This window comes from Kryptolebias marmoratus, linkage group LG3, assembly GCF_001649575.2.
Source record: "Kryptolebias marmoratus isolate JLee-2015 linkage group LG3, ASM164957v2, whole genome shotgun sequence".
NCBI classification, from domain to species: Eukaryota; Metazoa; Chordata; class Actinopteri; order Cyprinodontiformes; family Rivulidae; genus Kryptolebias; species Kryptolebias marmoratus.
Genome location: NC_051432.1, coordinates 15,740,111 through 15,761,147, shown reverse-complemented (window position 1 = coordinate 15,761,147; position 21,037 = coordinate 15,740,111). Strand labels below are relative to the sequence as shown.

Here is a 21,037-nt window from a genome sequence, read left to right as displayed (position 1 = left end):
AAAGGAAACATCTTCTACCCTTGAAATCAGATTTTTTTTTATTCTCTACACCTGAAGAACAGGCGTATCATCCCCTCAGTCTAATCAGGTATACCCTTTCACGTTAGCATCCTGCAGGCTTTGCTCTGCTTTTAGTCTTTTCCTGATCTGCATTTTTACACTTAAGATGCAACCTCTGTCTTTTCAATCCCCTCACCCCCTTCTTTTCTCCCCTCGTCTTACCTCTGCTCCTGCTTCTTCCTTCTACTTGCTTCTTGATATTCTAGTCTCACAGCCTTCCATTATTTCTCCCTGTTAATCCCTCCCTGTGTCTGCTGGAATCCCTCCTGCACCCCCTCGTTTCTTTCTTCCTCTCCATCTATCTTATTCTCTCTAATCAGCTATCTGCAATACCCCCACCGTCAACACCACCACCCATTTCTCACCTGGATGATGAGGCTGTAGTTGGCCTGGGAGAACAGAGGCGGGTTGTCGTTGACGTCGGAGATGTCGATGTTGATCGTGGCGCTGCTGGAGAGGGGGGGCACCCCGTTGTCCGAGGCGACCACCACCACCGTGTACCCAGATGTCTGAGAGGAAAGAAGAGCTAAAAATCACCGTGCACCAGAAAAAGCTGCTGTTCAAAGCAATAATGCAGCGGAGATCAGTAAACAAGCCTCCCTATTAGGTTTGACATGAATCTGATTGGATTTTGCATGGACTCCAATTAGTTTCTCAGCGGATTAAACTGTATGTGAACAGAGCTGCGTCTGCTGTTACTCTTACTCTCTCTCGGTCCAGCTGGCGGGCAACTTTAAGCTCCCCTCGGAGAGGATCCAGGGTGAAGGGGCTGCCTTGGTTACCGTCCACGATGGAGTACCGGACGTGGTTGTTGGAGGGCCCGTCAAAATCCTCAGCCATCACCTTTAACAAATAATCGCCATTAATTATTCAGTCATCAGTGAGTGAGGTTTGCTGCATACATGGCAAAAGTGTAGGCTCTAAAAATTCATTTTCTTCATCATCAGCTACATAAGCACCCAATTCTGTGCAAAAAGTATAACAAACCTGTTATTTCTTATTCCAGCATGTGTGTGTGTTATTCACCACGGTACCTTGAGGTGGCTGAATAAATCTTGTCTCTCACATGAACAAATACAAATTTAGAAATGTGTAAACTGAAATTAGACTCTTGGCTACTGGAAAAGCATGTCTTAGTTAGGGTGTTTAAGTTTTTAAAATTTAGTTCTATTATAATTTTTGTGTGTTATGAGTTTTGGCAGTTCTGGCTGTCAGTTCTGTTCTGTTCCTATGATCAAACCACAAGATGTCCTCCACAGTCCTTTTTCCAGTTTCTCTCATACCACCTGTATTCTGTTAGTAATCAGCACACCTGCCATCACTCAGGAGTCCCCCTTCACAGTTCGCATATTGCCTGGTTTTCCTGTTCTTTGTCAGATCTTCTGTCCACTTTCATAAAACTTGCCGTTCTTCCATAGTTTTGTAATTGAAAGTGCTGCTGAGTTTCTGAAATGTTCTGATGTGCCGTTAAGTTTTTACCTAATTTCTGACATTCAGTTTCATATTTTTTTAATAACACGGTAAAATAAAAGTCTTGGAGTTAAACTGTTACTCAAAAAATGGAGATGATATTTCCTCCAACTCTGGTAAACAGAAACTGCCTTTGCATGAAATATTTATATTTTAAATATTTACCAGTACTTTTTTGATAGGAAAACTGATCAAGTTATCGAGAAAGTAATATTTGTTTCAACAATTCTGAAAATTAGTGTTTTGGCTCCCCTGTTGCAAAACCCACCCTCCTGCAGTAACACACACACTTGCAAAGACACACACATACTGATGGACTTCAAAGACAATGACTGTCAGGTACTGAAAGGAATCCCTGGGGAAATTAGCAGACAGTGAAGATTTACAAGCATGAGACAATGGCAAGCATTAAAATTTAATCTTCTGGTGAATAATTTATATTCAGGTACATTAGATGCACAGGTAAATGGCCATAAGCAGAGATTTCTTTTCTAAGAAGAGGGAAGAAGTAGTGAAGAGGTGATGTAGGAGAGGCTGGAAATACCTTATCTTGGATGGGAGGGTTAATGAGTCAAATGTGTTTTAATTATACTGTTTGAGCATGTGTGTCGGATACTGCACAGGAACAGGAGCGCAGCGAGCATGAAGAGCAGTGGCCCTAATTTAGCTTTTCCACCAGATGGTGGTTTGCCACAGGTGCAGATATGTGATAGTGTGTTCAGTGAATAATGGGCAGAGAGGAGACGGGCTGTGAGCGAGGAAATGAACAAACGGAGTGAGAAGGTGGATGAACTGACAGATTTAGCTGGAGGGAAGTTAAGAGATACGAAAAAAATAAAAAGTCTAATCCTTCATATGGTTTTAGGAGTAATTATGAGTTATTTTACCACAACAAACAGCTGCTGTGTACTATATAAACATTTCCCACAGAGACAACATCCTCACCGCCAACACCGTCTTCCCGAGCTCGGCGTCCTCGCTGATGACGGCCGTGTAGACGTCCTGGCTGAAGACTGGCTTGTTGTCGTTGACATCGGTGAGGTTGATGTTCACAGTAGCAATGTCACTGAGCGGAGGAGAGCCACCATCTGTAGCCTCCACTGTGATGTAGTATTCATGAGAGAGCTCGTAGTCCAGCTCTTCAATCACAAAGATGCCACCTGAGAACAGAAAGACAGACCGAAGAATGAGAGAGACTGACAAAAGACACATTATTTTAAGAATGCTAGAAACCCACAGTAGACATCAGAAATGCATTTTAATGAGTCAAATTCAAAGGCTTATTTAAATACAGTTGTTACATATAAAAAAAGTGTTCAACCTATTGATCTGTTGACCAGTTTTTTAGGTCAGATTTTGCCATTTTTTGAAATAATCAGCAATAGCCATGCTGAAGTTTGCTAAATCACTTAAAAGCCAGGTACATTTGTGTGCAGAACCATGTTGTTACACTACGTCCTTGTGTTGTTGTGCTTTGTACCATAGGAGTGGCTTTTACTGTCAACAAAAAAACACAATTCAGAATAAAACCTGTGAGAGGTTTTAAAAGAATCAAGCCCATCTTTGACTATAATGAACCTCACCGTAAGCACTGGCTCACTTTGTTTCAATACCTGTTGGATTTTTCTTTTTTCAACCCCTAATAATGAGTAACTCATGCTCTCGCTAATAGAGCAGCTGTGTTTCTCTACATACCCGTGCGTGGGTCGACGCTGAACATGCCGTGCTCGTTCCCGCTGATGATGCTGTAGGAGATCTCCCCATTAGCGTCAGCGTCGCGGCTGACCGCCTGCACTCTGAGCACCTGAGTCCCCACGGCCACGTCCTCCGACAGGCTCGCCGTGTACTCGCGGTACTCGAACACCGGCGGGTTGTCGTTGATGTCCAGGATGGAGACCACCACCTGGCAGAGCGAGAAAAGACGGGGAGAGCCCCGGTCGCTGGCCTGCGCCTTCAGCTCGTACACCGACTGCGCCTCGCGGTCCAGGGGACGCTCCAGGCTCATTACACCGGTGTGCTCATCGATGGAGAAGAACCCATCGGCAGAGTCGGCCAACGAGTAGAGAATGTCACTATTAAGACCTGGAAGAACATATAAACACAAGTGTTTCTTTTTAACACGGATGCTTTTATTGCACTTTGGCAATCATTCATTTTTCTGTGATTTGACAGCTTTTAGTTGACAATTCGAGCGTCTGCCCTCATGTTCATCGCTCTGCATCTCAGCCAGCAAGCTGGTGAGAATGATAACAATGACGGCCACATCAACAGAAATACTCCCTCCTTCAACCACAGGTATGTATGTTTCAGATCAAAAGCATCTTGGGCTTCTGTTGCAGGCTCCTGCAAAACTGCACAGACGAAGGTTTAAATGTTGCCGTTCCCATGCGCATGCTAGAAATTTTTTCTACAGAGTAACCACAGGGGTTCCAAAAAAAAAAAAAAAAAAGCACACCGAGTTTTATTTGGGTGTATTGATTTTCTAAAAACCAGCACCTTCTGCATTCATCCTAGATCATCGGTGTTTCACAGCACCTCTGATAAACCGGAGCAGTAAACGTCTAATCCATCCCGTCCTCATAACTCACGTCCTCCCACAAGCATGATGGTCCCAGCAATAAGACAAAGACTGATCACAATAATAATCATAATGCTTTTCTGCAGGTGGTCCCCATTTGGAATATGCTATTACAGTCCCATTTATCAGGTGAGTGCCCTCCATCCTCTCTAGATCTCATTATCGTGCCGGAGAGATGACCGTGGGGAACGCTGCTTATATAGTTTCTCATCACTTTCAGCTGGTTTGAACATTAATAAGGCGATTGCTTAATGATGGTTTTGAGACTTGTATTGAATTATGACTTCCTATATTACCTTATACACTGGTTTTAATGATGCTTATCTCAGTCCCTGGGCTGGAATGTTTAATTTGAAACAGAGCTAGGAAACATTTGGTCAATTTATCCGTTACTTCAGAGGGAGAGAATAAATAGGCAGCTCATATTCATAAACAACGTCCCTTTGGGTTTTCAGAAATTAATGTTGTAATTGTTTGCTATAATGCAATATTTTAGACGGTAAAATATTTAATAGATTGGCTGAGGAGCTACAATACAGACACTATTGTGTAGCACAATTTATTCATGTAAATCCTTGTAATGCTGCCAAAAGCGAGCACGATGATCTTGTTATTTTGGGGCCAATGGACCACTTCTAAGACATCTTTTTAAACGCTTACTGTGACAATCCAGTATTGCTCAGCACGACACTGACAAAGTAACAGAGAGGACAAGCGACAAATGGCTTAAATTCCCTCAAAATGGAGAAACTTTAAAAACCGACTGAGGGAAATAACATTGCAGAGCCGCGCCGGGGGCTAAGAGATACGCTCCAATCCAGGTGGTGAGATAAAGGACAAAAGCTGAATCAGAAGGGGAATTTAGAAGTTTATCACAGATCAAGGGCACCAGTCTGGGTCTGTGTCTCTGTCTGCTTCATAATCATTCCACACTGATAAGTGCTGCCTCTCAGAGATCCTAACAGGAGGCTGAGCTGGGGAGCTGCTATGTGGGCGAGGATCAGACATCATGGAGGGATCATAGAGGCTGTGGCACACAGAAACCACTGCCAAGTACGAGTCCGCTCGAAAATATGCAGAAAATATGGAGGATAATTCAATCCTCTTAGAAGGAGGGTTACATTAGATTTTAAATTTTGATGGTTGGCTTCAAAGATTGAAGCATGAAGTAACTGGGTCAAAGCTACATTGAGACATGGGCCGGAGATTCTGATAGTGTGATTACTTTAAGCAAAAATAACATGGTATTAAACAGTATTAAAACAAAGATCCAAAATAAATAAATAATATGCGTATCACATGACCTGATTACTTTTATTTAATGACAGAAAAGCAGCTATTTTTACTACTGCTGCTTAAAAATTACAAATTGCCATAGTAACAGATTACATTAGAATATTATTAATAAATAAATTATATTATAGCTATAATAATGTAATATTTATTGTACTGTTGTATATTATTTATTTGTAGTTATTTTAGTTTTGATGCACAGATATACATAAGAAAAGTGAAGGAACACAAGTAAATGAGTTAACCATCACCGTGTTTAAAACCAGCGTCACATATCAGATGAACTCATGACACCAATTTTGAATCAACCATCTTGATGTTTTAAAGCAAAAAGTTCAAGTTTTAGAATTAAATTAAACATAAGCGTCAGGTGAAACAGCAGAGGCCCAGCAGACCGTTTTAAAAGGTACTGTGATTGTTTTAAACAGATGTACACAAAGATAGAATCAAAATGCTAAAATCAAAGGTCTAGTATCCATTGAAAAAATGCATATCGCCCGCCGTCTTTAGTTTTAGACTAAGATCATCTTACAATGAGAGGGAACAGAGTTACTGGATAGCCTGTTTGGTCAAAGAAACTGAGTATGTGCTGAGAACGACTCTCAGCTATGAACACAACAGATTTTACCTCAATATCGATAAAATTGACTAAGTTACAGACATTTTTGTGTTTGCTAAGGTTAGTTAGCTGTGGCAGCCATCTTAACTCCAAAATTTATTCATAAGTGGCCGGAGAAAAACCCCACACTTATTCAGATGTCCCATTAAAAAAGAGAGAAACTGCAGGAAATGTGTGATGGAAAAATGTCATGGTTTATACAGAATGACTGTTTAAACCGCAGAATACCTTGAAACTGGCCCATACCATGCTACAACCTTTATTTTTGTACACTTTAGGTCCAACCTGATGTCCTTTAAGTGCTGGTGTGGGTATAACTAAACAAATACTAGACAGAAAAGCAAAAAAACACTCTTTATATGTGCAAGTGTGTGAAAAATACTGATCAAATCCATCTCTGCTTTCACTAAGTATTGCTAATAGTTATAGCCTCTGGGTAAACTGTAGGCTGCACCGTGTTTTCTCCACCCTTTCCTTATCCTTGTCATTAATATGTAAAAATACGAAGCCAGTGCTCTGCAAAGAGAAGTCCTTATGCTAGCTTTTCTTACACCATTTAACGTCTGTCTCTAAGGGGCCCTATTTCTCGCAATTCTTTCACTCTGTCAGCCAGGCCCATTAAAAAAAAAAGTGGGGAAATGGAATAGAAGGAGACAGACGGTGTAGATTCCCTGTCACTCAACAATCTAAAATGGTTTTTAATGCTTGGGTGTCCTGCTTCGCTAAACATACAGAGAAACCTAGAATGGCATCTCCACCAGTCTCCTGAAATAAATAAATAAATAAACAACAACAAAAAAAAATCTCAAGTGATTCCAATGGCTGTTAAATTGTGAGGTTTAAGCTCTCAGACCTATCCATGTGTGAGCCTCTCGGTGATTGGCAATGTTTGCTGAAAGGAGGAGACGCCTGAGATAAATATGTGGCCCTGTGGTGTTGCGCTAGGTAAATGGAAAATTGCAATCCTCCCTTTTGAGAATTCAGCTCGAGGAGAGAGGAATTTCATTAGAGTGCAATGGAGCTTTTAATTTCAGGGGTTGATAAAATTTCACATTTTTTATCCTTCTTACCTTTTTGCCATTTAGTGGAATGCAGCTCTACTGTGCAAAAATAACAAGCGAGTCAACACAAACTCAAGGTGAATATGCAAAAAGGCAAATTAGGCAAAAAATGATTTATAAATTATACTCTAGAATCATCTGAATTTTATTGTGACCTGGAGTAATACGTTAGCTATAAGTTAATTACATTTTAGGCTCTTTGTGAGCTTATTTTCTGGCAATTAACCTTCTGTTGCCACAGCCAAAACAGACTTAATTAAAACATATTTACCTGAGAATTTCTCATTTCGCCAAAGTTGACTGAAAAAAATAGCTCTGACAATTACTGTGCTCCTACACTTAATATGAGACTTTCGAAAATGTCAAAACTTTAAACTGAAGAAATGCAAGCAGTTTAAAGATGAAGAGACTCAGTAAAACTCTGCGGACATGGATGAATTAGGAGTGGAATTAGGGCTCATCTATTTAAGGGAAAATTACTTTAACAGTAATTAAAGCAAAAAAGAAAAAAATCTTTTTCCTACACTTAATTATTACCACACACACTCACATGCACACACATACATTTGAAAGCTTTTTGTCACTTCCCAAAGGTTTTCATGTGAAAAGGAGTGTACTGTGTACATGCCCTTAGTTAAAGTACACAGCATAATGTTTTCTAATGAAGCGTTCAGTAAATATGTAAAATAAATAACTCCACTTTGTTGCGGTGTCTGTCAGCAGAAATTATGAGCTATTGAAATGATAAACAAGGTCTTAAATATTATAGAGATGTCACCGTTGGCATTTACAAAAAAAAGAAGTGTTTTTGGTTTGAAAATAATTTTAATGACAGCACTGTGACTGGCTGACCGGGGACCGAACTCGGACCTCTGACATGTGAGACGGCTGTGCTAACCACTGTTTCAACAGACACGCGTCCCACACAGCTTATTGGAAGCTGCTTATCTATGCTAGCTCTCCTGCTTTTCTTTTGAATATCACAGTTCCAATTTTCATCCTTTATCTGGGCTCGGGATTGACGAAAGTGACCCAAAAGAGAAAATCAAACTTATTTTAATGTGAGAGGCCTGAGCCGCCTGCGAGCGCTGTGGGACGGAGGAGGGTCCACTGCAGCGCCCGCTGCTGGTTGGAAGGAACCGTACGTGTTTTCACATCAGCCTTCAGAAGTCTCCAAAAATACAAGAAAAAGTCGCTAGCTGCTTTGTTGGAAAACAAACACTAAAGGGGTATGAAAACTTGCTAAATATAGCAAGAAAGTCTCTAAGTTAGCAACTCTGAAGGCACCCGGATCTGCGCTGCTCTGCTCTGATTGGATAAAACTTTAGCTCTGGTTTGTTTCATATGTAGACAGCAGTATCAGTTTAATCCTTGTATTATAATTAGACTGGATGGCTTTAATGGTACCACAACAAAAAGCATGTTTTTCTCTCTCTTATTTTTTCCTTCTCAGTTTTACAGATGATGGAAATCCGTCCTGGCAACGTTCCAAATGTGACAGAGAACTTTTATCCGTGCTTTAATCATTAACTGAACATCTTTTATTAAACAGTTATGATGAGAAGTAAAATGGATTCATATTTTTTATCCATCCATCCATCCATCCATCCATCCATCCTCTTTACCCTATCTATCTATCTATCTATCTATCTATCTATCTATCTATCTATCTATCTATCTATCTATCTATCTATCTATCTATCTATCTATCTATCTATCTATCCGAAACTTGAAGTGTCTTTGAAAATTTATATATTTTTGTTCTTCAGAAACTATTTTCTGACCCATGTTAAATTCTTCAGTGATACGTGTATTTCCTTGTACTTCGAGTTGTAGTTTCTTACAGGGTTTGGGCAAACGATGTGAATCAGTGCACCGGTGTGTGAGTTAAAACTTGTGTTGTGTTTTTTTTTATATACAAATGACATCATTTGTTAACGTCTTATTATTTTAAAGTTTATGCCAGTCAGGTTGTGTCTTTGTTTATAGTTTCACTCTTGAATCTGCCACTTCAGCAGCATCTTTGGTTGGTTATAATGAGATTGTCATTGTTGTCATATGTCTGTCTGCTTGTCCTGTGATGGATTGTGGCACAGATATAATGTGAAAAGCAAATGTTGACAGGATTAATCTTCCGTATAACTAACAATTCACCAAAACACTTTCTTCAACAACAACAACTGTGTGGCCAAGTTATTGACATTTTCTCATACAAACATGAGCATGTTTGTATGAGACTCTTGTGCTTTCTTCTAAATTCCTTCATAACTGAAGCCACAGGAGCTGGTGATCCTGGTCTTCTTCATGGATCAATAAAGATAAAAACAGTCTTTTTGATTGAAATACTTTCACTCCTGGTTGAGGCTCTTTTCAGAGATTTCTCAATTTAAAACTCAGCTGTGAATTTAAAAACATTTGGAAGAGACAGCATTCTGTTTTGAATCATGGGACTTAAACCAGAGAGAGACATTGTTAGCTTTGTGATTCCTCCTTTATACCCAGTAACTAAAAATGATAAGCCTGCTTTTATCATTTGGAATTTATCAATTTAGAACATAGGGCTTTAGGACAAAACTTCTTACCAGTATCAATATCATTTGCCAGCAGTTTAGCAACGAATGTGCCCGTCTCTGTGTTCTCAAACACCGTGATGCTGTAGGGATCGGACGAGAACTGCGGCGGGTTGTCGTTGACGTCCTCCACTGTTATGTGGATTTCAGCTTCACAGTATCTCCCTCCTCCGTCCACCGCTCGCACTCTGAACCTGTGCTCGTCTCGCTCCTCTCTGTCTAGGGGCTGCAGGGTCTTCAGTTCCCCTGGAGTACAGAAATACACACAGGGATACGAGTTAGCGTGTGCAAGGAGTTTTTAAAACACAGAGTTTATTAGCAAACCATGTAAACTGTAAAGCACCGTTAGCCTGCCGGGCAAATAAAAAGCATCCAAATGAAAGGCTTTCAAGAGATAAGCGAAGGGAATGAATAAGTAATCGAAGCACGAGAGGTGGTAGAGAAAGGCAAAGAGAGGGGGAGCGTTGCAAAAAAAAAAAAAAGCATCAGAGTTGGCAGCAATGAGCAGCTTGAAAGTGTCTTGGGAAGTGAGGCAGCCAAGATTACCACAACCTCACTGGAAAACGGCAGAGCCTCTCGGCGATCATAATCAGCAATACTCCTACTTGTCTGCACTGAAAACAGAAATCCTTCTCCACAGCAGCATCGCTGCTGCTGCTGCAAACTCAATATTGAGTTCTACCAGAAGACAGATGGATGGCATTTTGCCTTATTTTCTGACTTGGCAACAGCAGATGTGATGTAAAGCTGCTAAAATGTACCGGCTTAGTCTGTTCTGTCTTCCTATGCTTTTATTTTGCATTAACTCTAAAAACAGGTTGGTTTTGATTAACTCAAATTGTTCTGAGTTTTTTTGTTGTTTTTTTTAGTTTACTTTTTCATTCAGCAACCAGATGGAAAGCCTGATTTAGAGCGTCTCCCAGAGGAAATAATTTGCCAGCAAGACGTATTGCAGACATTAATTCAATATAACTATGCGACTCTGTATTTTAGTGCCACTGAGAGGCGTTCGAATGCCCGGCAGGGAAATGTTCTCGGCTCTTTTAAAAATGAATAAGTAAATAACAACTAGGTAAAACTTCCAAACGTCCTCTGTGGCTAACAATAATTTTCACACAAAGAAACAAACACACACGCCAAACAGAACATTTTGCAGGGGAATCACAGCTCCCGTGCAGAATGTGAAACTTGTCATGCTGAGCTGCCTTTTTGACTTACTGCTCAGCGTTGAAGCCCAGGAGTGTTTCATGACAGACTTCGACATGATTTTTTGTTCCCACTGCTCCATAATAACACAATAGCCTCCAACATAGATTGAATGAAACCAAACAAGGCTTCACAAACAAAATAACATATATTGCAATTAGAGATCTCAATTTTCTGCTTTACCCAAAACATCACCTCTATGCTGCTGCTGCTTTTTTTTTTTTTTTTTTTTTTACTGAACAAATGCTTGTTTCTGCACAGATACACACCTGTCTCTGAGTCAATCATGAACAGTTCGGATCCAACTCCCTGGAGCTCGTAAGAGATTTGGGCATTAGAGCGGATGTCAGCATCTGTAGCAGAGACCTGCAGGATGAGCCTGCCAGCCGGGGAGTCCTCTGGGACGCTTTCACTGTAGACGGACTGCAGGACACACAGTAACAGATGTGAAATGAAAGAGGTGAATACCAGGAAGAAACGAGGACAAATATACGACTTTCTGAAAATACGAGCAACGGAAACTTTACCTTTTCGCACTCGGGGTCATTATCGTTGGCGTCCAGCACCTTGACTTCCACTACGGCTTTAGCGGTGAAGATGCCGTCGCTGGCGGTGATGTTGAGCAGATAATTGTCTGTCACTTCTCGGTCCAAGGGCTTCCTGACAGAAACCTTCCACTCATTCTGAATGTGCTCGATGGCAAACTGACCAAGTGGGTCCCCTCCTGTTTTGTGATGAAAAGAGAGATCACGTTGAAATGTTACTAACAATTCAGAAGACGGGAGCTGTTGAAGCAATTAAAAGACCATTTTGTCTGGAAAAGCACTGAAAAATTTGGAGAATTACCAGCAATTTCACAAAGCAAACTGTCACTTCCAAAGCAAATATTGTTGGTACACAAGCATGCAAACAAAGGGCGCATACATGGAATAATGATAGCTCCAATTTTTAAGTCCTTTTGATATTTTCAGACTTGGCAAAATAATTCACGCTTGCTAATTAGCAGCACAGAAACTCTTTTTTTCCTAATCTATTTAAAAGTATTATTCAGACAATTAAATGCTTTTAGCATAATGAGTTAAATATTTGCAAAGAATTCTGGCAGATTAGGGGATATTCACGTGTATGGTGTTTCAACAATGAGTTAATGTCATCACATTACATGATAATCCCTCTTTAGGCTCTGCCTCTGTTAGCACCAAGAAGCAGAAAATTAATGTGGTGATGTAGATTCTCAGTCATCCAGAACATAGTAATCCTTGCAAGCTGAATGAAAAGAGAACTGGACTTTTTTTTTGGATTTTTGAGGCTGTTTTGCTTCACATCTGAAGAGCTTTCACAAATCTAAGTTGAAAGGTGCTCAAACTCTTAGTTCAGTTGCTTTCGATTCAACTTACTAACATAAACTTTGCTAAAAAATCATATTTCTGAGAAACTAATAAAACCTCACCTGTTATAAAGTAGTTCACTTGTTTATTGATGTCTTCAGAATCATCATCTGTGGTGCTGAGGATAGCGATCACTCCGCTGGGTGGAGGGTCATCTTCACTGACCGTTCCCTTGTAGATCTCTGCAGTGAAGCGTGGCGGGTTGTCGTTCACATCAGCCACCTTCACCTCCACTGTAGCACCAGTGACGTGCTGAACCGTGTCCCCTTGGTCTGTAGCCAGGACGGCAATGATGTATTTGTCTGTTTTTTCGCGGTCCAGCTCTTTTAAGGTGGTTACCCATCCAGTTTCACTGTTAACGGCAAACAGGTCAGAAATCTCCTGCAAGTTCTGCTTGGGGTCGAGGCTGTAGACGACATGGCCGTTAGTTCCAGAGTCGAGGTCTGTGGCTTTGAGTTGAATAACTGGAGTCCCACTTGGAAGGTTTTCAACAGCAACAGCTTGGTAAGGGTCTGCCTCAAAGACTGGTTTGTTATCATTGACGTCTTTAACCTGGATGTTCACAGTTACTGATGCAACTACTTCATAATTCTCATAGAGAGTCTGAGCAAGCAAAGTGAGCTGGTACCATTTGGTCGTCTCATGGTCAAGGCTCTTCTGAAGCTTTAAGGCTCCACTATCTCTGTCTACAACAAACACTTCGTCCTCGTTGCTCTCAGGAGTGTTACCTTTCACAAGGCTGTAAACAAGTGGCTGCTCAGTCTCAGCCTGAATCGTATCTATCTCTGTGCCAATGGGAAGGTCCTCAGCAACCGTGTAGCGATAAAATGGTTCAGCAAATTTAGCAATCGGTGTCTCAGAGGAGACGATTCTAATGTAAACCTGCACCACTGAATGTTTGGGTGGGTTCCCTGTATCTTTCGCCCTCACAAAAAATGCATACAGCTCATTTTCAAGCCCAATGAGGCTTTCTTTAGTTACAATGACCCCAGAGGTTTTGTGGATTTCAAAATTCTCCTCCACATTTTTAACATCTGCTTCAAGAGAAAACTCAATGTCAGCATTACTCCCCTCATCCATGTCTGAAGCGGCAATTTTCAGCACAGATGTTCCTCTTGGGACATCTGATGCAATAGTGGCTTTGTACTCAACCGCTCTGAACTGTGGAGTGTTGTCGTTGGCATCTGTGACAATCACGTTGACTACAGAAAAGCCTACTTTTCCACCACCGTCTTTAGCTATCAGAGAAATAGGAATAACCTTCTCAACCGGATTTTCACGGTCAAGTCTTTCAAGAGTGAAAATCTCTCCTTTTTCATTTACAGTAAACTTCTCCTTTGCAAACTCATTGACGATATGGTAAGTAATCTGGCCATAGATTCCTTCATCGTCATCTGTCGCCGGTGCTTCTGCTACCAGGGTACCAGCAGGAGAGTTCTCAATAACCTCCACTAAGTAGTCCGACTGTGAGAAGGTGGGGTTGTGGAAGTTGGCACCGATAACTGTTACCTCAACAAGGGCTGAGCCTCTGAACACACCATCTGACACAGACACGTTAAGATTGTAAAGAGGCTGCATGTGTGGCCGGCGGTGGTTTGATATGACAATGGCTCCAGTTTTTTTGTTGATGGCAAAGTTCTGCTCTTCATTTCCAGATATAATTGAGAACTCCAATTTGTTTGCATCTGAACTGTCAGCATCAGAAGCCTGGACCTGGTTTACAAAGTGTCCACGTGGGGCCAGTTCACTGATAGTGGTTTTGTAGGTGTGCTCTGTAAAAACAGGTGCGTTGTCATTCAGGTCTGTAACGTCTATTGTCACAATGATGTCACTAGAGAGGGCTGGTATTCCTCCGTCCACTGCACGGACTCTCAGCTTGTGTTGCTGGATCTCTTCATGATTAAGAATTTGAGCAGTAGAGATTATTCCTGAGTCACGGTCAATGGTAAAATAATCTGAACTCTTGCCCCTTTCCTCGACCAGCTGAAAAAACACTTCTTGGTTGTTACCACTATCAGAATCTCTGGCAACCACCTGCAAAATGGATGTGCCAATGACAGAAGCCTCGGAGATGTTGGCATAGTAGGCCTTTGACATGAAAACAGGGGCATTATCGTTTACATCTTCCAGAATGATATCAACAAACACCTCAGAGTGAGCTCCAGTCAGAGAGTCTGTGGCTCTCACATTTAACTTATAGGCAGGATGCGTCTCAAAGTCCAAAGGCTGAATCACATGAATGACCCCCGTGTTAAAATCAATTGAGAACTGTTTGAAAGGATCTCCCTCGGCAATGGTGTACACAATGCGAGGGCCCTCGGAATCACTGGCCTGCACATGGAGCACAGGGGAGTGCAGTTGAATGTTTTCAGGGATTTCAATGCTGTAAAATGGCCTCTCGAACACAGGCATTGCTTTGTTCACAACTGTTATTGGCACTTCAACTTCTGCTGAGAGAGGTGGTTCTCCATTATCCTTAGCCACTACGACAAGAACAAACTTTGTGTTGAGGGAGTCTTTCTCAAATTTCTTTTTAAGCAGGATTTCTCCAGATGGGCTAACTTCAAAGTGTTCTTGATGCTCCTTTAGAGAATAATGTATTTCTGCATTTGGGCCCTCGTCTTTGTCCATGGCCGTGACCTTTCGAATGACCTGACCTTCCTCTGCATCCATTTGAACTAGGGCATGATAGGGAAGGTTAACGAACATCGGTTTGTTGTCATTTACATCTTCTACAGTCACAGTAACTAAAATATGGGCCACATCTTCAGATTTGTCCTCCGCAGTGACCTCAACAATGATATCATGGGTGTCCTGTTCTTCCCGATCAAATGGAATCCCAGTAGTTGAGATAACACCAGAAGTAGTGCTGATTTTAAACCTGCTGTCAGGATTTAAAATTCGATAGAACAAAGGTTCATTTACTTGGTTCCCAACAGCAGCAATCACAGCTAGTGTTTTCTTGTCAGAAGAATTTTCTTGGATGTAGGCTTTGTATGATTCCTGGGTGAACTTCATTTTGTTCTCCTTGTTTTCCTTTACAGTGATCTTCACTGTAGAAACAGCAGCAAATCTACCATCAGAAACCCTGACCTTTAATTCGTATCTGCTCCTCAGCTGTGTGACGTTCTGAATCGAGATAATGCCTGTGACCGGATCGATTTTAAATTTATCCCCAATGTTTCCCTCAAAGATGGAAAAGAGAAGTTTGGAGGTGGGCCCAGAGTCTGAGTCCGAAGCATTCACTTGAATTATTTCTACGCCTTTATAGGTTGGCACAATGAAGGCTGCCTCATACAGTTCTTGGCTGAAAATGGGTGAGCAGTCATTAACATCAATTACTTCTATGGTCACGTTGGCCGGCGTCTCTGCAAACAGTCGTGGCATTCCTAGATCATGAACCTGAACTGTGAAGCGGAAAACGCTCCTCTGTTCATAATCCAAAGCTGTTGTGATTCTGATGGCTCCGGTGCTCGAGTCAATGGCGAAATAGTTATGAGCGAAAGGTTCAACAATTTGATAAATGAGCCTGGCATTCTGGTCCGAGTCAGCATCAGAGGCATGAATGACAAAGGGGGTGTTTTCATGCGTCAAAACAACACTGTTGATTGAGGCCAGCTCGCTGATTACTCCCTTGAATTCCTTTTGAGTGAAGACTGGAGCATTGTCATTTTCATCCTTGAGATGAATCAGAAGTGTTGTGTTACTCGCGAGTCCAGCCATGTTGCTGCCCTGGATGATGAGCTTATATTGAGAGGTGGTCTCATAATCTAAAGCTTTTTGTGTCACAATCACGCCTGAGTTTGGGTTGATATCAAACATGTTATTGATGTTGCCACCTCTTATTTGGTAAAAAACGGATGACTGGCTGATGGCTGTGACCATGCTAACAAAACTTCCCGGAGGGGCTAATTCACTGACCTCTGAAGAGAACTCCTTTTCAGTGAATCTGGGGGCTGCATTGTCAGAAACAGTTACCCTAATGTTTACAGCGGCAGTAGTGGACAGAGGTGGCGCCCCATTATCGGAGGCCTTAACAATGAGTTCAAAAGCCGCCTTGCTGCTGCAATCAAGCTCTTTGGCCACGGTGATTGTCCCAAGAACCGGATCAATAGCAAAAGAGTTGCCAACATTTCCTGTAAGACAGAAAAGTCAAGTGAAATTACATAATATTTTTTGTATAGTGTATGTGAATGTTTTTTCTAAGATTGACTCAAAACAAAAGAAGCTACAACAAAGTCACAGAGACATCTCAGCTATTTCAAAAATGCATATCTGCAAACAACAACCCAACTGCTGCATGCTTCTCGCAGCTCAATGTAGGAGAAAACCATCATGGGAAACTCTGAGAGATTTGCCCATCACCCACACACTTGTGATCCTCTATACAAAGACGTCAATATTTTCCTGCTCTATGTACAATATTTCATTCATGATCAGGATCCAGTGGGCAGCTCAACAGATGACTCATGCATCTTTAATGAGCTGATTTAATTAGCTTTATTTTACAATGAAAGCTTTCAGTCATAAGAGAGAGGAAAAAAAACACTTAAGGAAACCGTGACTCATTTAAAAGGCACAATAACATTGAAGGCAATTACCTGACTCAATGCTGTAGACTAGCTCTGCGTTATAACCCTTGTCTTTGTCGAGAGCAGTGACCTGCATCACGGCTGAGCCTATGGCAGCGGATTCGAACACGCGGCCGGAGTACGGTGTTCCTATGAACCAGGGCGCATTGTCGTTGGTGTCGTCCACGTCGACAATGACACGCACAAGATTCCTCTTTACTGGAATGTCCTGGTCTCGAACCTAGAAAAATAACATTTATAAAGCAACTCAATTACATACAAATAAGACCCCATTAAAAAAAAAAAACCTTTTTCCAATTTCAATGCTTCTTGGAGCACAGCAAATATTTTAATAAACCAGTTGTATGAAGAAAACTCCCTATCAGAAAGTCCGTGCTGACTGATTCGTACCATAACAGTGAGGATGTGACGGTGCATGGTCTCGTGATCCAGTCGCTCAGTGGTGTACAAAGTGCCTGTTCCCGGGTCCAGCCGGAACTTCCGCAGGCTGAAGGGATCGGTGCTGCTCAGGAGCGTGTAGGTCAGTTTGTTTTTCTCGTCTTTGTCCTCAGCACGGATCTGCAGGACTTCAGTCCCTGCAGGCTGATCTTCGGGAATGTTCACAACATAAACCTGATGGGAGAACTGCGGCCGATGGTTGTTGGTGTCAATGACGCGGATAAGAACCTAAAGCAGAAAAATAAGTAGAATTTTTTAAGAAATTATTCCAGTTTGCATCCACACAGAGCTTTACCATTTTAAAATAAAAATTGCTTGATAGTTTATTTAGTTTTATCTAATTTAGTTTCCAGCAAGTGCCTAAAAGTGATTCTGTCTTCAGTTTTTTAATTTCTTTTATTTTCAGACATTTTGAGGTTCTGAAATCCTTTTTATGAGTTCTGCAACAGTAAATAATATTATGATGACATACATGGCTAGATCGATACACATAAAAGCAAAAGCAACATTTTAACCGAAAGACCACTTGATGCTGTTTATAGTGAAAACAACAACAACAACAACAAAAATCAATACTGGCTAAACAAACATCTCACTAAATTCTGGGCTTTGTACAGAAACATGTAATTCACTCGGGAACATATGAGTCAAAAAGCAATGAGCCGGCAACTGTGGACTGGTGAAAAAGATCCTAATAATAATTGGAAAAGAGCATGTATTAGTATGGTTAAATGTGCTTTACCAGCCCTGCTGTGGAGATTTATTATTCTGTCAGGCTCAGATTGAAATCTATAAAACAATTTGTACACATACAAGCTTCTTGGTTTGGGCAAAAAAAAAAAAAACTGTGTGTGTGTGTGTGTGTGTGTGTGTGTGTTTCCTCTGCTTCACACTCCAGACAATCTCACATCTCCAAACTGTAAAATTCCACCGGGAGCATGTTTTATCAACATCAGCCACTCGTCTACTGGACTTCCGACAGAGGATTATGGAGAGCTGCTGGAATGCCATCTTTGCCTTCCTGATCAGCGAGGGGCTTCTACCGTTGCCAAACATGGGGAACAAAGGGATCAGCCCAGATTAGACACCTGCATACCAGACACCAGGGGGTGATGTCTTGTTAGGAAAACAGTCAAAGCCGAGCTCATTTTGGTGCAAGGAGTCTGAAGGGGGCTGGAGACAAAAGGCCTCGACCAGGTGGCAGCTCACTAGCTTAACCAGGGTTTGTCAGATCTCTGGTCAGCACCATTCCCCAATTGTTGTCATAATAGTGTTAGTTAAGCAGTGTGAGCCCATATTAGAGACAAATATAGAATCAACCTGACAGGACTGATAACATTTACAATCTGCTGTGTGCTGTGATGTTGGCAATGCCACCAAAGCCCACAGATGTCATCTTACAGGGGTAGCACTGGGACGCTTGCTGTCTGTCAGCGCTGTATTCTGTGGCTATTTGCCACCACTCTCTTGCAACCCGTATCGCTCTGCTAATCGGGACGTGTAAAAAAGTAAAAGTGCATTTTTCTAAAGCGGCATTAACTCTGAAACGGCAAACTATTCCCAGCGTCGGTGTGACAATTTCGTCTCGTGCCAAGCCTGTGTTCCTCTCATGTCATGCCAGGCTTCATCAGACAGAACCGGATCCCTAATGTCTCTAAATCTACCTTGTATACACACAGAGGCACACGCATTGCATGCAACCTCCCCCATACACACACACCTAAACAAGCTCATAAATTGTGCACCTTCACGTCTACATCCACACAAAGAGGCTGCACGACGGTTCTCAATGTGGCCAGCTTCAGATAACACGTTTTGTGAATAGCAAGAGAAAGGTGAAAGGAACTGATAGTGCTGTGAAGAAACCGGATGGAATGGAACCTGGTCAGCGGTGTCTACATCTCTGCACAGCGCGCTATTCCAATACCTTTTTATAAAGCCCACAAAAGGCTATTTACCCCCATATCACACACAAACTTGCCATTCCCTTTGCAAAGAAGACTGTACATCACTTCAAAAGAATTTTGTTCCCAAACATCATAAAGCAGCATGATTCAGCCTGACTGCAGTAGAAATGCTGGTGTGGAGAAGGCAGAAAAATGTAAAAAAAACTGTTGTCTTTGTGTACGGCTTCCAGAGGGAATGCTGAGGAGGAACAAGACTGGGACTGAGAAATAGACGTGACAGATGGAGATACTGAAGATATAAAAAAAAAGTGCTGTGAGGGTGAAATGAGTGTAAGAAAGATAAATGTCAGTGGAAAACTAACAAAAGCTCGATGAAATGGTCAGATTTACAAACAAACCACGTTTGGGGTTTGAATGAAAAGAAACACACATACAAAAGCCACATTTGAAAAAGAAATGCAAAGAGTGCCATACAATAGTCACCTTTGATACTCAAGGCAGGAAAATATGTAATTATATTTGATTAAAGGGGAATGCAAAGAAAGGCTTTGTAATGCGAACTAAGATAAGATGAGAAACAGGAGACCTGGAACAGATTGAGAGCAGAACAGCTTGAGGTACTTCTGCACAGCCAAGGGAGGATGTCATCTAGCTGGAGACGGGGGAAGGGAGCCTGGGCTGCGTGCCGAAGCTGCCTTGTTGGCGCGGCTCTTGGCGATGAAGAATGCAGCACCCCTCGTCTTCATCAGCTGATCCTTGAGAGACTCCTTCATAGGACTACGATGGTCAAATGGAAAAGCAACTGTTTTCCCTTGCCGGGGGCCAGAATCTATTATGCTGATATTACCAGAGAAACCCCTGGAGGATTTGATTAGATATTATCTCAATTTTCCAGCTCAGTTTGCTACTGTAATTCGAAATTATACAGAGCATTATCAGGAGCAAAATCTAAAGCCGCGCCTTGTGAACAGTGAAACCTCTTTTTTTTGTGATATTCAGAACAGGGCACCAGGGAGGTTTCTTTGTGTTTGTTGTCCTCCTGTTCCATGTGAAGGAAAAGAAGCCAGCCCCACCCCCACCCCTGCTAGGTGGCAGGTTCTGGGCAAAGGGAGGCCACTGGCACAGAGCAATCAACAACGTTCCCAGAACAGGATTACCACTGCCCACGACCACAGAGCTCCAGCGCTCTTGTTTGCACTTTAAACTACCCAAACAGAGTAATCATCAGTTCTGGACATCTGGCCTCTGTACGCTGAAATGTTTGGGGGGGAGGAAAAACAAAAAAAGCTTCAAAAAAGAAAACCAAAAAGAAACAAGAAAAACTACAGCGAAAAAGAACAAAAAGAAAGGAAACATTCCTCGGAGAGAGAAAATAGGCCAGCTCGTCTGGCAGCACAGTCATCCACATGACTTTGATTTGAGGAATAGATAAGTCTAACTTTCAGCTTTCATGAGGTGGATGACAACAGAGATCTAATTTGAAGGAAAAAAAATATATGCAAATTCTTTCTAAGTAAATGGCATACTGTGCCAGAAGAGAACGACTACACACTTAATAACAAACAATGGATGCATATGCTTCCTCAATATCTTCAAATATTTATTATGCATATGTAGGAACTGGGACATAGTACTTCTTATAATCTGCAAACAAGTGCTTTTCTTCTACTGTTTGGTCTTAATCACCACAAACAAATAATCCGGGAGCCTTATTTATTTAACTGCCCAACTTATGGGTGAATCTACCAGTTAACCTCAGAGGTCTGTAGATTTGTGTCACATTTAGCTGCAATCGTGCATTACAACCAACATCCTTTCTTTCCAAAAGTATAAAAACAACCTCAGTGTTAAATAG

General features: G+C 41.6%; 1 protein-coding gene across 7 annotated transcripts in view; it reads right to left on the bottom strand.

Annotated features, from left to right (window-relative positions):
- fat1a (FAT atypical cadherin 1a) overlaps positions 1–21,037 on the bottom strand; it is a 77,006-nt gene that overhangs the window by 13,830 nt on the left and 42,139 nt on the right. For all 7 annotated transcript variants that reach the window (XR_001808326.3, XM_037974774.1, XM_037974775.1 and 4 more), the window contains 10 exons: positions 17,228–17,503; positions 16,847–17,057; positions 12,308–16,381; positions 11,385–11,581; positions 11,127–11,280; positions 9,664–9,897; positions 3,226–3,612; positions 2,476–2,690; positions 766–903; positions 426–569 (listed from right to left, as the gene is read on the bottom strand). Coding sequence is in view for 6 of the 7 variants with exons in the window: in XM_037974774.1 (XP_037830702.1) it covers positions 426–569; positions 766–903; positions 2,476–2,690; positions 3,226–3,612; positions 9,664–9,897; positions 11,127–11,280; positions 11,385–11,581; positions 12,308–16,381; positions 16,847–17,057; positions 17,228–17,503 (6,030 nt within the window). In the remaining variant the exon portion in view is untranslated. The remainder of the gene's footprint in view (positions 1–425; positions 570–765; positions 904–2,475; positions 2,691–3,225; positions 3,613–9,663; positions 9,898–11,126; positions 11,281–11,384; positions 11,582–12,307; positions 16,382–16,846; positions 17,058–17,227; positions 17,504–21,037) is intronic.